Source organism: Xiphophorus couchianus, chromosome 14, assembly GCF_001444195.1.
Source record: "Xiphophorus couchianus chromosome 14, X_couchianus-1.0, whole genome shotgun sequence".
Taxonomy (NCBI): Eukaryota; Metazoa; Chordata; class Actinopteri; order Cyprinodontiformes; family Poeciliidae; genus Xiphophorus; species Xiphophorus couchianus.
Genome location: NC_040241.1, coordinates 8,526,032 through 8,540,636, shown reverse-complemented (window position 1 = coordinate 8,540,636; position 14,605 = coordinate 8,526,032). Strand labels below are relative to the sequence as shown.

The 14,605-nt window shown below is 35.6% G+C and overlaps 2 protein-coding genes across 2 annotated transcripts in view; both read left to right on the top strand.

Moving 5' to 3' along the window:
- LOC114157034 (basement membrane-specific heparan sulfate proteoglycan core protein-like) overlaps window positions 1-14,605 on the top strand; it is a 67,117-nt gene that overhangs the window by 34,424 nt on the left and 18,088 nt on the right. The gene's annotated exons all lie outside the window — the stretch shown is intronic.
- LOC114157040 (uncharacterized) overlaps window positions 5,656-14,605 on the top strand; it is a 36,193-nt gene continuing 27,243 nt past the window's right edge. The window contains exons 1-2 of the mRNA XM_028037725.1: window positions 5,656-6,579; window positions 7,250-7,282. Of these exons, the coding sequence (XP_027893526.1) occupies window positions 6,543-6,579; window positions 7,250-7,282 (70 nt within the window). The 5' untranslated portion in view covers window positions 5,656-6,542. The remainder of the gene's footprint in view (window positions 6,580-7,249; window positions 7,283-14,605) is intronic.

The window sequence follows — 14,605 nt, the reverse complement described above, 5'->3', positions numbered from 1 at the left end:
TTTAAAACCGAGCAGCTCACCTTCTTCCTTCGACTGTTCTGTTATGTAAGCATGTGGTCCAAGTAAACTTTAGGAAAAATAACAGATAAGTCTTGTAGCTGTAGAACGTGGATCTTTAAAAATATTCTAAAATTACTAATGATCAAAGAAATAGAATATAATAGCATAGAGTTCAACTTTGTCATTGCATGTCACAAGTATAAAGAAAGGAAATGCAGTTTGCATCCATCCAGAAGAGCTTAAAAAAATAAAAATGTTACAAATGTACAGTAGGTTTTTTAAAAAAAATATGCCAACTTTAATATTATTATACAAAGTATTATAATATTAGAACTTTGCAAAAATTACAACCGCATGTTAACAATCCTCATGTCCCGTTTATTTGTGAAATGGAGTCTCATGCCAGTTGTTTTGTTTAATATGTTTTTATATTAAAGCTGCAGTATGTAACTTTTATAAAAACTGTTTTTTTTTTACATATTTGTTGAAACTGTCACCATGTTTGGCAGTCAACCTTGTGTATGGGCTGCTAAATATGCTAATGGCAGAGAAACAATTCACCATTTCAGGAAAACTATTTATCCACCATCATCAGAGCCTCTGTTAAGTGAGCTAGCTGTAGCATAGCAAGAGAAAAATGAGGAAGGTGTGAGCAACACGTACATGAAAGTGATTAGCATCGCTAAGTCTCTCAGTCTGGTTGTCTTGGACCAAGCAGTGTATTTCTGTACTTGGTACTGGGAGAAGGTTTTATATCCCACTGTCACGACATAGTGACAGTTTTAACAAATACGTAAAAACTTTTTTTTTTTATAAAACTGTTTTTTTATAACAAAGTTTTTTTGTTATGAAATATAAATCTTATCTTAATCATTACTGAACACTTTCAGAGATCAATCACAAATGTATTTTTATCTAAAATAGTTCAATTGTTCGGTTAATGTGTGAATTTTCTTTTGGTCAACAATAATTCAAAAATAATTACTATGTATTGCTGGAAAAATAGCGATTGGTTGTGTTTTCCATTAGCTTGTTTTAACACTCAAAGACATAAAATCTACTTAAATAACAGAAACACCTTTTTCAAAAGGTTCACAACAGTTGATTGCTTGTCAGTAGGTGATATTCTGTCTGTTTTACAGATGATGATCATGATGGTGTTATCCTGGTGAGCCCTGTTCATCCTGTGACTGAAGGAGATCCTGTTACTCTGAGCTGCAGAGATAAAAAACAAAATCTTCTCTCTAATGTGTTTTTCTATCATAATAATAAACTCATCAATAATGACAGCAGAGAGGAGCTGAAGATCTCTGCAGTGTCAAAGTCAGATGAAGGTTTCTACAAATGTCAACATTCAGGAAAAGAGTCACCAAGGAGCTGGATGTCTGTTAGAGGTGAGGAGGATTAAAATATTTGATGTAATTTATTCAATATAATTATATTTAGTTGTTAGAGAACACCGTGAGCACTGAGGATGTTTATTTGGATCTGATATAACATCTGGTAATAAATACTTTTGGTTTCCTTTCAACTTTTGTTCTTTCCAGTAACCGAGTCCAGTCCTTTCAGCTCCTCATCTCCTTTACTGCTGATCATTGGACCCATTAGTGGAATCATTCTGATTATTTTCCTGCTCTTGTTGTGGCGCTGCAGACAGCCCGGAGGTTCGATCACACTCAGTCTTTATTCATTTACACTCTTTAATCAAAGACACACATTTGTTCTGCTTCATGTTAAAAGTGATTTGAACCACAGAATAAGTAACAATAAATGGTTTTTTTTCCACAGATTTATGCTCTTTCAGGTCAGTACACGACTTTCCCTTCTTCTGTAACTAACATAAATCTCTGTAGTTGTTTGCTGTAACTTTTCCGTATTCATGTTTTAGATCAGAGAAAAACAATCAGAGGTCGACCACCAATCACAGAGCAGAGATTGAGATCAGTGACAATAACGCTCCTTCTCAAGGTCAGAATTTCATCAGATTCTTCTCATAATGCATTTACATTCTTTTATTCTTTTAAATCAACTTACATATTTATTCAGTATGTTTTATATTTGCATGTTTATGAGTATAATTAAAATAAACCACCATAAAATTGATCTTTAATGACACATTAAACTTACCAAGAGTAAAATATGAAATTCAGTTTAAATATATCAAAAATGATTTCAGATAAAGACGCAAGATATTTTTGTCTTGAATAATTTCACTTTCTAACTGCATGACGTTAATGCTAATGGCCTACTAGACTACTGTTCAAAGACAATAAGTGAAAATACCAAAAACTACAACCAATTACAGTGCATCTGAAAAGTATTCACATCTATTCACTTTGTCAGCATTTTATATCACAGCCTTGTGCTGAATAACATTAAATTAATCTCTTTCCTCAAAATTCTCCACACAAAATACCCAACGTTGATAATGTGGAAAATGTTAGATTTTTGCTAATTTATTAAATATAGAAAACTAAGAAATCACATTTACATAAGTATTCATTGTCATTATATAACTATTAACCCGGTATTGTTTTTTTTAATTTTCTTACTATAGGTGTTGCTCTCTATGAATCAGTCAAGCCTTCTGAAGCCACCGCAGCTGGTGAAGTATTTCTATTTACAACAGATGCACACACAACTGGAGCACTTAAAAAAAAAAAAAAAAGAAAACTGATCTAAAATTGTGAAATGTTTTTTTGCTGCAGCTGAACCCAGAGAAATAACGTACGCCATGATTCAGGTCAAAAAGCTCCGAAAAAAGAGTGAGTGCAAAAACACAAACCTTCTGCAACACAGGACGATAACTGAATGATTTCTGACTCCATGTCTGTGTTTTGTCGATCTCGACAGAAAAACCCCGTAAACCCGAGGAACGCGTTATTTACGCTGAAGTGGAAACAAGAGCTGCAGGTAAAGTCAGCTCAAACAGGCGGAGTTTATGTTAAAATGTGTCCTCGAGTCATTACCCTGCAGGTTCTGATCATCTAACTTCATTCTACAACTTTATGTTTCAATCTAACACATCTGGTATAATTTACCAGAATCACAAATTAATCTGTAATTACAAACAGTAGCAACAAAAATGCTGAGCGCTGTTTGACTAATTTTGATTCTGATTAATCTAAAACAATGTGCAGCACTTCTAATGTTTCTAAAAGATCCTAATGGCTACTGTCTGATCACAGAGTTATGATAAAGAACAAAGGCATCAGTCAGGAGAAGGGTAAATAAAAAAACCTCAGTATTTTTTATGTCTTAAATAGCAACAGAAAAAAAAATTGTGACACTACAAAGGCTGCAAATGTCTTCTAAACTAAATGAACAGACTTTGCTAATACTAATGCATTTTTACAGTCAGAGTGACTGTAAAAATGCAAACAACAACAACCCTAAAAAAACTTAAGGAATATTTTGTTTGTTCTGGTTGTATCCTACATGTGACAGCAATGTGTTGTGTTCTCCAGAAGTCTGGATTAAATACTTAAACACTTTAACTTTATTGCAGCTTCCAATCTTCCTCTTGGCCGATTTTCGTTCGCAGTTCAGTATGCAGGAAATGATTCTTGAAATGTTTTGAAATTATTTATCATGATCTCATCATCATCATCATCAAAAAGAAAAAGTACATATCCATCTGTAACATTGGCTGCAAACTCTCTCACTAGACATCAGCAGAAACAGAGGGACTCAGGACTCTTACGGATTGCGTGTTTTATGAAAACTTTTGTTGCATGTTAATTTTCTCAGTAGTTTTCTGACTCAGTTTGCAGCGTAGCAATTGTTTTTAAACATATTGCCCCTCCCATGCAGCCACGCAGATGCAAATTGTGAAAAGAAAATTTTCCTTTCCCTTTGTGAAGTTTTAGCCTCCTCGAGATGACACAGTGGTGGATATTTCTTTTGTCAAATGCAGTCTGTTATTAAAACAAAAAAACACATTGTTGCTCTTGAATTTGGTCTCAGCTTTTCAGAATCTGAAATAAATTTACTGTCTTTTTAAAACATTTTTTTGGTAAACAATGTAGTGTAAAACGTAGCTGTAAAATGTTCCTGTGTTTGATTAAATGAGTTTCCTGTTTCAGAACTCGCTCCAACTTACGCTGAAATCAATAAGAAGAAAGTCAAGCGACACAGGAAAGGTAACAGGGTTTGCACTCAGTTTCTCATATGCAACATATTTAATCAAATCATTTCAGTTTGTAAATTAGTGAGATATTTTCACCCTAATTCCCAGTTCTAGTCACCCTTTTTAGCATTTTGGATGTATGACTTTGCAAATTTTCCTCTACATACAATACTTTATAACTAATGGCGTAAGCTTTGCATATGGACAGTGTTAGGATCAGTATGACTCTAGGAATTAAATTCCTGCTTGTTGATTTTGTTATCATTAATGCTAATTATCTTCATTCACAGAAAAACCTGCAGCAACAGATGAATCAGTTTATTCTGAAATCAAATCAGGAGCAACTCTGGAAGATGAATCTGCCTTGTAGCACACCATGCTCTCTTTCTCTTATATATATATATATATATATATATATATATATATATATATATATATATATATATATATATATATATTCCCCACTAGGGAAAAGGGTAGGGCTGCACAGTGGCGCAGTTGGTAGCACTGTTGCCTTGCAGCAAGAAGGTCCTGGGTTCGATTCCCGGCCGGGGTCTTTCTGCATGGAGTTTGCATGTTCTCCCTGTGCATGCGTGGGTTCTCTCCGGGTACTCCGGCTTCCTCCCATAGTCCAAAAACATGACTGTCAGGTCAATTGGTTTCTCTAAATTCTCCCTAGGTGTGAGTGTGTGTGTGCATGGTTGTTTGTCCTGTATGTCTCTGTGTTGCCCTGCGACAGACTGGCGACCTGTCCAGGGTGTACCCCGCCTCTCGCCCAGAACGTAGCTGGAGATGGGCACCAGCAACCCTCCCGACCCCATTAGGGACAAGGGTGACCAGAAAATGGATGGATGGATGGAAAAGGGTGTAAGAAAATGGATGGATAATATGCTTAGAAGTTCATGTACATTGTTCATGCTTCATAGAATATCTATTTTGGTACTTTTAAATATAATTAATATATGTCTCTGATCCAAAATGCTGCGAAAGTGTGAAATATATGATAATTTATTTCCTCTATTACACAAGTAAAACATATCTAACTGTATTACGTAAAAATGTTACTGTAAGGGTATCAGTATTAAAGTCTGTCTTTTTAAAATTAACTATAGAATTGTATTATATTGCAGTCTAAGCACTGTGGACTTTTTCATGATTTTTCTATGTGTTCTTAATGTAATGTTTGTTGTTTCCTATTTCTACAATGCTGAAGACAAAAGATGGGAATAATTGGCTGAAGTTAAAAGATGAAAAAATAAATGATGTTACTATTTAGATTAAGCTTTAAAAACAGCTAAGCTGTCTTTATTTTACTTTTTTTTACAAACATGTTACATTTAATAAATAAATAAAATATGTCCCATTTTAATGTATATTTTGTGTTTTATTTGTTTGTAAAAAAAAAAAAAAAGAAAACACCAACACCATTTTGAGGTGCTAGCAGTATTGCCTGTCGGTGCCTGTTTCAGCACTGGACAGCTCCCACAATGCAACGCAGCTGTGACTACAGAGCAACGTCTTTATTTCACTAACAGCGTTCAGAGGAGAAACATTCACGTCACATTCAACATGTGGTTTTAACGCATCAATGTGACGTAGATGTGTCATATGAAGCTCGTATAGGTTTATTGTAGCCGCATTGAACAGGGCGCGAGAGGAGAGGGCGTCCGCCAGATGCGCCGTTCCCGCGCCTTGGTCTCGCGCGCTGTCGCGGCTCGTGGTCGCGCGCGTCTCTGAACTTCTGTAACTCTGCGCGGATCGCGCGCGCGCGCAGCCGTTGACTCAACTGGACGATTTGGAAAGTGACGTTGCAGAGAAGGGCCCACTGCTCTGGTATTCACATGATAAAGACTTCAGAATACGGAGGAACGGGAACCAACGTAAGCGTCAAACGTCACGCTGCTCGTTCGGCTCACGCGCGCTGAACTCAAAGCTTTCTAGAGTAAAGGTGGAAGAAACACCGTAAGGTAGCAGTATTATCAGATATAATATAATCTAATTGGTTTCTGTCAAAGTTGTCGTATCTCTTTAATCTTCTCCCTTATTCTTCCTCCAGTGTGACCCTCTAAATTGTTCACAACTTAAAAGAATTGACTTCAATAATGTCTGCTGTTGTGCCTAAAAAGCCACGCTTGTAAATTTAACTCCGTCATCTGCTCTGTTTGTCACCATGACTCTACACATAGACCACAGCACCATGAAAGCTGTCATAGATTACACATATTTTTCAGACCTCATCACCAAGCTACAAGGGCGGCGGACAGGAAGTATAGATATATTGAACAACTGCTGCAGAGTTTGAGTAATGGGAAGGAAACACGTAAGCTGTTCTGAAGAAGAAGAATAATACTCGAAACTTCTCTTTTTTCACAAGCTAGAAGGCTTCCTGGTTATAGTTGTTCAGTAGGTCGAGATGAGGATGGGACACGCTTGGCTTTACGTGCTATTCTGTAAGTAAATTTATTAACTTTAAAAATACATGACTGATAAATGGGGTGTCACAGTGGCAGCACTGTTGCCTAACAACACGGCTCAGGTCTTTCTGCATGGAGTTTACATGTTCTCCCAGTGCATGCGTGGTTGTCCTCCGGGTTCTATTCTGCCCACATGTCCGGGTTGATGGTTCGGTTCCCGCTCCACTCGCCTCTGTTGTTGTGTCCTTGGGCCAAATACTTCACCTTGCTGCCTTGGTGAAGTGTCAGAGGGCCCGGTGGCGCCGCTGCATGGCAGCCTTGCCCCCGTCAGACTGCCCCAGGGCAGCTGGGGCTACTATCTAGTGGCGCTTGTCACCATCAGTGTGTGTGTGTGTGTGTGTGTGTGTGTGTGTGTGTGTGTGAATGAGTAGTGTGAAGAGCTTTGAGGGCCTCTGAAGTTGATAAAGCAAGTTCAAAGCCCTTCACTATTTTCCCTGCGATGGACTGGAGACTTGCCCGGGGTTTACCCCGCCTGATAGTGGATGACTAATGAACTAAATATTTCTAAATAAGAGATAAAACAAGTAACATATAAAATTGGAAAAGAAATGATTTTTGAAATGCCTTAACTTATCAGTTTTTTCTTTGATATGTTAACTTTTCCTTTGTTCTGACTTTTTTATAAATGTGTCTGTTTTATGTACAGTGTTCAGTTCAGTCATCAGAGGATTCGCCCAAGGTGAGACACATTTCTTGAATGTAACATGAATGTAATTGTAGCTTCTCTTTAACTGATGGTGCAAATTGAAAAGCTTCTAGTTCTGTAAAGCTGCATTACTAAGTCGTTTGTTCACAACAGAAACGAGAAGGTGTAGGAAAACTTTAAATATCTTAATAACAACTTTACCTAGTAACCCAAAAAGATTAAGTGGGCATTATGAGACGAGTGTCACTATAAAATCTTCATCAACTGGTCCAGTGATTCGGTAGCAGCAATATATTTTATTATCTTTTGGCTTTTTAATCTGAAATCTTTTCATTTTATGTGTGGTGAATTGTTGCTCTTGTTTGGCTGTTTTCTATTCTTGTACTGCAGATGTATGAGTCTTTTTTTTTTATGTATGTATATGTCCCTGTCTATTTTTGTGAAGATTGACGTCAATGTTTGACAGATAAGAGTTGTTTTATGGTTAGAATATATCGAGCGCTGGTAATAGTGTTGATGTGACATCGTCATAAACATGACATAACATCTGTCATGAACATGAGTAAGTCTTCATGAATATTTTTGACTGTTGTCATAAAGTGTCATGCGGTGAATCATGACACTTTATGATTCTGATAAATTTATCAGTGATACTTTTATAACAAATTTATGTCAGATCATGATTTCTTGGTTAATGTCAAGTTGTCATAACAAAGACATTTTGAATAATGTCAACTTTGTATTAAAAGTGTCACGATTTACTGAATGACACTTTATGACAACAAAAAAATATTCATGAAGACTTACTCATGTTCATGATAGTGTCATTAGTCTTATTCACAGCCCGTCAAATACAGTGTTACCCTTTTAATTTGTTTCTCTTAAACTAATACATTATATTATTTATGTGAACAGTTCCCAAACGAGCCACTGTGACCCTGATACCAAACTGGCCTCTGATATATATATATATATATAACTATTGATAGTTATGCAAGAATAGATAATAAAAATAGGATGTAAGACTAAGATACAAACAATAACATTTTCTCTCTTAGTTCATTCTAAGGCGAGAAAATGAAATAAATATTTTAAAATGTTTTTTTAAAAATGGATTTTGGATGCATTACAAATCTTTTTTAATATGCTACAACTCTAAAAAATATTCTAGTGTGTCAGACTATTTCTCTTTAAATTGAAGCCTTTAGGTTATATAGAAATATTATAATACTTGACTATTTGAAGAGTGACAGTGTTGAACAAATCAATGTGACTCTCCAACAGATCAACTCTCTGTGTCTCCATCATGGCTGAGTCCTGGAGCCTCAGTGACTCTGATCTGTGAGGTTGAACATCCACCTGCAGGAATCAGGTTCTTCTGGTATAAAGCTGTTTATGATCCATCAAGCAGATCCTACAGCTATGAGCTGCTGCCTGGAAGCTCTGATGGGACTGATGAGAATTTCTACATTGTTCATGGACTCACTAACACAGCAGGTTATGTGTGTAAAGCAGGAAATGGAAAACCAAAATACAGAGATCCAAGTTTTGTCTGGTCAGCAGGTCAGTTTATCTGTGCGTCTCCTTTCAATGAGCAAGTAATGATCTTTTTACATTATTTCTACTTAGCCATGTACTTTATCCGTAGCAGTAATTTAAAGTTGTTGTATTCATTATCAAAGTAAAGAAGAAATGTCAAAGTTTTATCTGGGTTTTCATATATTGTTGAATTTTAAATTCAAACCAGCAATAAAAAACACAAAATGAAAAGGTGAAAGGTAAAGGTTGAAGGATCTGAAAAATAGTGGATCACTTATTGTCATGAGTTGTGGTGTGAGTGGTGAAGCAGATGCTGAGGACCAAGGTCGATATGCGACGATGATGTTTAACAACGTCCAAAGTACAAAGTCCAAAAAACCAGGCAGCACAGCTGAGCAGAAAGCTAAGGCTCAAGCTGGTAGCAACTGGAAACACGAATGGACAGCAGGACAGCACGACAGATAGACAGGTCAGACAAGACGAGACTAGGACCCGACAAAGACACAGAAACAGAGGTGACATTAAATACACAGGAGGTAATCAGGGAACAAGACGCACCTGGGAACAATCAAGGGGAAGACAGGACAACACGGAGACTCAGAGGACACAGGAAATAGACACAGGAAAACTCAAATTATGACACTTATGAATGCTGCAGTTTTTTCTCACTTGAGACAAGTTTTTGTTGAAAATATTTTGGTTGATTTATTGCCATGATAATATTGATGTTTAACACTAAAGCAATAGATGATTTGGATAATCTGTTTTCAGCTTTATTCTAGATTAAATGTCTTTCTGTATTTATTTCCCAGATCCTCGTCCAGCAGCTTCTCTCTCAGTGAATCCTGACAGAGTTCAACACTTCAAATCTGACTTTGTGTCTGTGAGCTGTGAGGGAAACTCTGCTGAGTGGAGAGTGTTGAGGTTAACAGAAACAGGACAACTGTCAGCCTGCTCCACCTGGGGGACAATGATTGGATCTACATGTACCTTCAAGATAAACTTGTCTGTTAGTAGAGTTTACTGGTGTGAGTTTGGATCAGGAGAGTTCAGCAATGCAGTGAACATCACTGTACATGGTAGGTTATGATTTATAAACCTATTCTTTCGTATTCTTTTCTTTTGTATACATTTCATGCAGAATGTTAATCAACAAAATATCCATTGCAAAATTGAATACATACCAACAGTGCTTTCAAAGACCAACTAAATCGAAGTTGCGCTGTTACTGAGAGAAAACCATGCTTGTCTGCTTTTTATGACATCAAAAATGGCAGACTCTTAAATGAAGTACATAAATTCCGCCACTAGATGGCAACAACTAAGCACTTCTATAGTATAAATCTGTGAAATGTCAAAAAACTGACATTCAACAGCACATAAACATTTACTTCCAACATATGGATTCTTTATAAAACTGGAGCTTCTATGTTTTACTTTATGACGATCAAATTCAGTTGTTTTTAAATGCACAAGATCATTTGTGTTTTAGTGATTATTTATAAGTCACTTTTTTAAACATCTAATGCAGATAATTTGTCTGAAATCGAAATATGTTCTGATTTATGTAAATGTAAAATCTTTTCTTCAATGACAGCTACATCTTTGAAACTAATGCCTGAAATTTAATTTTATCTGACTGTTTTACAGACAGTTTTTTGAATAATACAATCCTGGTGAGCCCTGTTCATCCTGTGACTGAAGGAGATCCTGTTACTCTGAGCTGCAGAGATAAAAAACAAAATCTTCTCTCCAATGTATTTTTCTATCACAATGATAAACTCATCAACAATGGCAGCAGAGGGGAGCTGAAGATCTCTGCAGTGTCAAAGTCAGATGAAGGTTTCTACATATGTCAACATTCAAGAGAGGAGTCACTACAGAGCTGGATGTCTGTTAGAGGTGAGGAGGATTAAAATATGTGATGGACTTTCTTTTTAAACAACTTTCTAAAGAGAATGGTAAACGGAGCCAATGGTTTTTTTTTTCCATTTTGATTTTATACAGATGTTTTCTTATTTCCAATGTTTCTTTTTTCCAGTTACTGTGCCCAGTCCTGCCAGCTCTTCATTTCCTGTGTTGTTGATCGTTGGATCAGTTGTTGGAGTCGTTCTCTTTATTCTCATTATTCTCCTGCTGACATGGTGGCGATACAGTCAGTCCAGAAGTGAGACTTTTTTCTTCTCATGCTGTTGTGGGACATACAGTGATACGTAAAAATTAAGTGCTTTGAATTTATTTAGCTGTTAAACAAAACTGAGGATAGAAAACATTTCACTATAATGCAACAAATGTACTTTTTTCTCCTCGTCCACAGATTCATGGTGCATCAGGTCAGTACGCTGGAATTTACTTTTCTCAACAATCCTTCATTGAATTTAATTTCAGTTTAACTTTTACATAATTTAGGTCAGAGGGCAGCAGTCAGAGCTCCTCCACAAATCAAGGACTCAACCAGAGAGAGAGTCAAGTTTACAACTCTCTGCTACACGGTTAGTAACTCTGTTGTTCATTTACGAAGTGTATTCTCCTGCTACTCTGTGGGGAGTTTTCTAAGATTTAAACATAAACTATAGGAAAAAACTCAATTTTCAAAGTATAACTTTATCATAAACTTGTCATGTACCGTAAAGCTTTTATTTGGTTATATTTGTGACAGACTTAATACTAATCTGCTTAAATTCATGCTGTAATTTTAAACTTGACCTTTTTATTATTTTGCAGGTGATACTTCTGAGTATGAAACAATCCAGTCAGCCTCTAACAATAGTAAGTTTTATTTCTATTCAGTATTGGTTGTACTGTACTAACCATAATAGTTAATGCTTCACTAGCTTTGGGTCGCATACGGTTTTATCTGAAAAAAAATTTAAAAAAATGCTGTAATCCACCTGCTCTACACATGATTTGGATTTTCAGTAGAAAAAAGCTATTTTTTTTTTTTGGCCAGGATTTTAGGAACATTTGTAGTCAAGCAGACAGAACCTCTTGATCAACATCTTATTCTGGACTATTTTCAGTCAGAGTTTTGTAAATACCAATCATCTTCCAGTTTTCCTGGAGTTTCAAATGATAGTTGATGTAGAGTGATGAAGGTCAACGTTCTGCTCCTTATGTTAGATCTGATTTTAGACCTGAGCTTTAAATACTGTTGACTGAAGTGCAGTAGTTAAAAGTTCAATCAATGGCTCCATCTACTTACAGATACCATTCCTGTCTAGTTTGGTGTTCCTCAGGGCTTTGCTTTGGGGAACATTGTTGTTTTTGCTTCCGCCTGTTTCTTTAAAGATACCTTTTTGTTATGCAGATTATATCCATCTATACATATCATTGTATTAATTTGATCCCTGCTTCACCTTAAATATTCTTTTTTGTTATTTCTGATGATTGACAGGGAGGCCTGGTAACCCAGAGGACGATCATGTTTACATAAATATGAACAACAGAAAACACAGGTAGGTGCGTTCAGTTAATGTTTTCACTGAAATGTGACTTCATAGCAGCTCTACTACATGCTTCTAAAACTCAACATGCAGTTCAGACAATCTGCCCTTTGAGCATCTACATGCTACAAGTAGAAATCAGCAGAACCAGACAGATTAGAAAACCAGAGTTCTAGATAACTGACTCTCATCTGCATCAATAGTTTGGTTTCTCTGTGGAAACATTTTTTGTTGATTGCATGAGAAATGTTGGTGATTTGTTTTCAACATAAAGTAGAACTACTCTGCTGATTTCAGTTCATCACAACATCTGCATATTCAAACCAAATAATATCGGCTACCGATGATCTTTGTGCTCTAAAAATACTGAGATCTGGTTTTTGTTTTAGAATCCATTGAATGCTAAAAGAATCACTGTAGTGGAAAGAAAACAAAAAGGTATGTGAACTCTGCATTGAGATTAATTTCTAAATATTCAAGGTGTTTTTATGTAATTTATAGCAAGTAATTTGTTAATTGAATAAATATATATATATATGTATTTTTTGTATTTGATTTTCATATTCAGGGGAAAATTTGCTGCTACTTTATAATATAGAATAAAATAAAAAAATATATATTGTCAATCTTTGAAAATTTGCTGTAAAGTTTTCATGGTTGAAATTGTTTTTACAAATGATGACAAAACAAGAACATGTGTTACATTCGCACACTTTTTCTCTACAGGGAAGTGGAGTCCTGCTGCAGTTTATTCTGAAATCAGATCAAGAACATTTACAAAAATGCATTTTAACTTTCTATTGGTTCAGATTGAACTGAACTGAGTTTTTTATTATGGCAGCATAAGAAAAAAAAGCCACATCCTCAAATGTTCCTAACAAAAGTCTGTGGATGAAGATGAGCTAGTCAACATTTTATGAAACTGATGCAAGTAGCTCTGGAATACAAACACAAACGTACAGAAATTGGAACAGATACAATTTAAAGTTTTGTCTTGACTGAAATCACTTAGCTCAGGTTTTATTTTAACATAACAATATGTCCTTTAAAAATGCAGCACTTCTTATGTTTATTGTTCAAGAAAATTCATTTCTATGTTTGGTGTAAAGATATATTATTAGCTCTGTTTATTCTATTTGCATGCAGAAAAACACATATTACTTAGATATAAAAATATTTGTGTGTATTTTTATTTTTGACCATTTTTAACTCCATACTTACAATTATTATTAATTACAAACTCACTAAATGTATGTTTTTGAAATGTGAAATGCAAAAACATGCACAAACAACAACTTAAGAAATCCATGACACTTTGATATTTTCCATTTTATTACACCTGGCATACATGTAAGGAGTCATCATGCTAAATAAAAGTATGTAAACATGTTTACTGATAATGTCTAATTAATATTTACCCTAATTCTATGCTGAATGTATTATTCTTTCAAAAAAAGAAAAATGTAACTTTTCTTATACAGTCAGGCTTCAAACTATTTCCACGTTTGGTAGATTTAGATATTTTCCTTCAAACAAAAAGTTTAAAAATGTCCCACCCTTGCTTCATCAGTCCATAAAATGTTCCAATTTAGACTAATTTGGTCATTTTTAGCGTCGGGGCGTCACATGAACTACAAGCACCAATTTTAGAACTGGACAGCTCTCATATGAACCAGGCAACACAGTTATGATTGTGGATCTTTGACTTTATTCCACCAACAGTGTCCACCGAAGACACATTTATAGCACATTTATCATGTGGTATGTCTGAATTTTCGAAACTAGTCATCTGAAAAAAGTTATTTCGTGAAAACTAGACATATTATCTTTCAGTATCAAAATTTGGACTAAACCTCTGAAATTACAGCAGGTGACATCCAATTCTCCAGACTCTAAAAGGGACACAGTTGATTAAATAATAAACACAAACATATTAAAGTCCTGGTACTAGCTTGTTTCCTAACTGATTCAAATGAACATCGATAAGACTGATCTATTTATTTATTCATCTTTGGCAATAAAATCCGTTGTGAATCATCAGTTATTTGCTTCAGAAACCTTTCAGCACACAGCCATACCACATACCACACGCCATACCACACGCCATTAGCAACGCCGTCTCTGCTGATGTTTTTCTAGCATCACAAACACATCAGGCTAACAGCACGATGCTATCATTAACACAGTTTAGTTTCACATGAGTCACATTTTTAGGCCAGTTGTGAAGGCCGCAAAACTTTGCATTATGATGCCTAGAGGAACAATGTCAGACGCGTACAGAACAAATAAATAGTGTGTGACTTTGCAGAGCTCCCTATCAGAGCTAAGAGCAACACCCCGTCTTTGTGGTCAGTAAATGGGCTCAGCTCTAAAT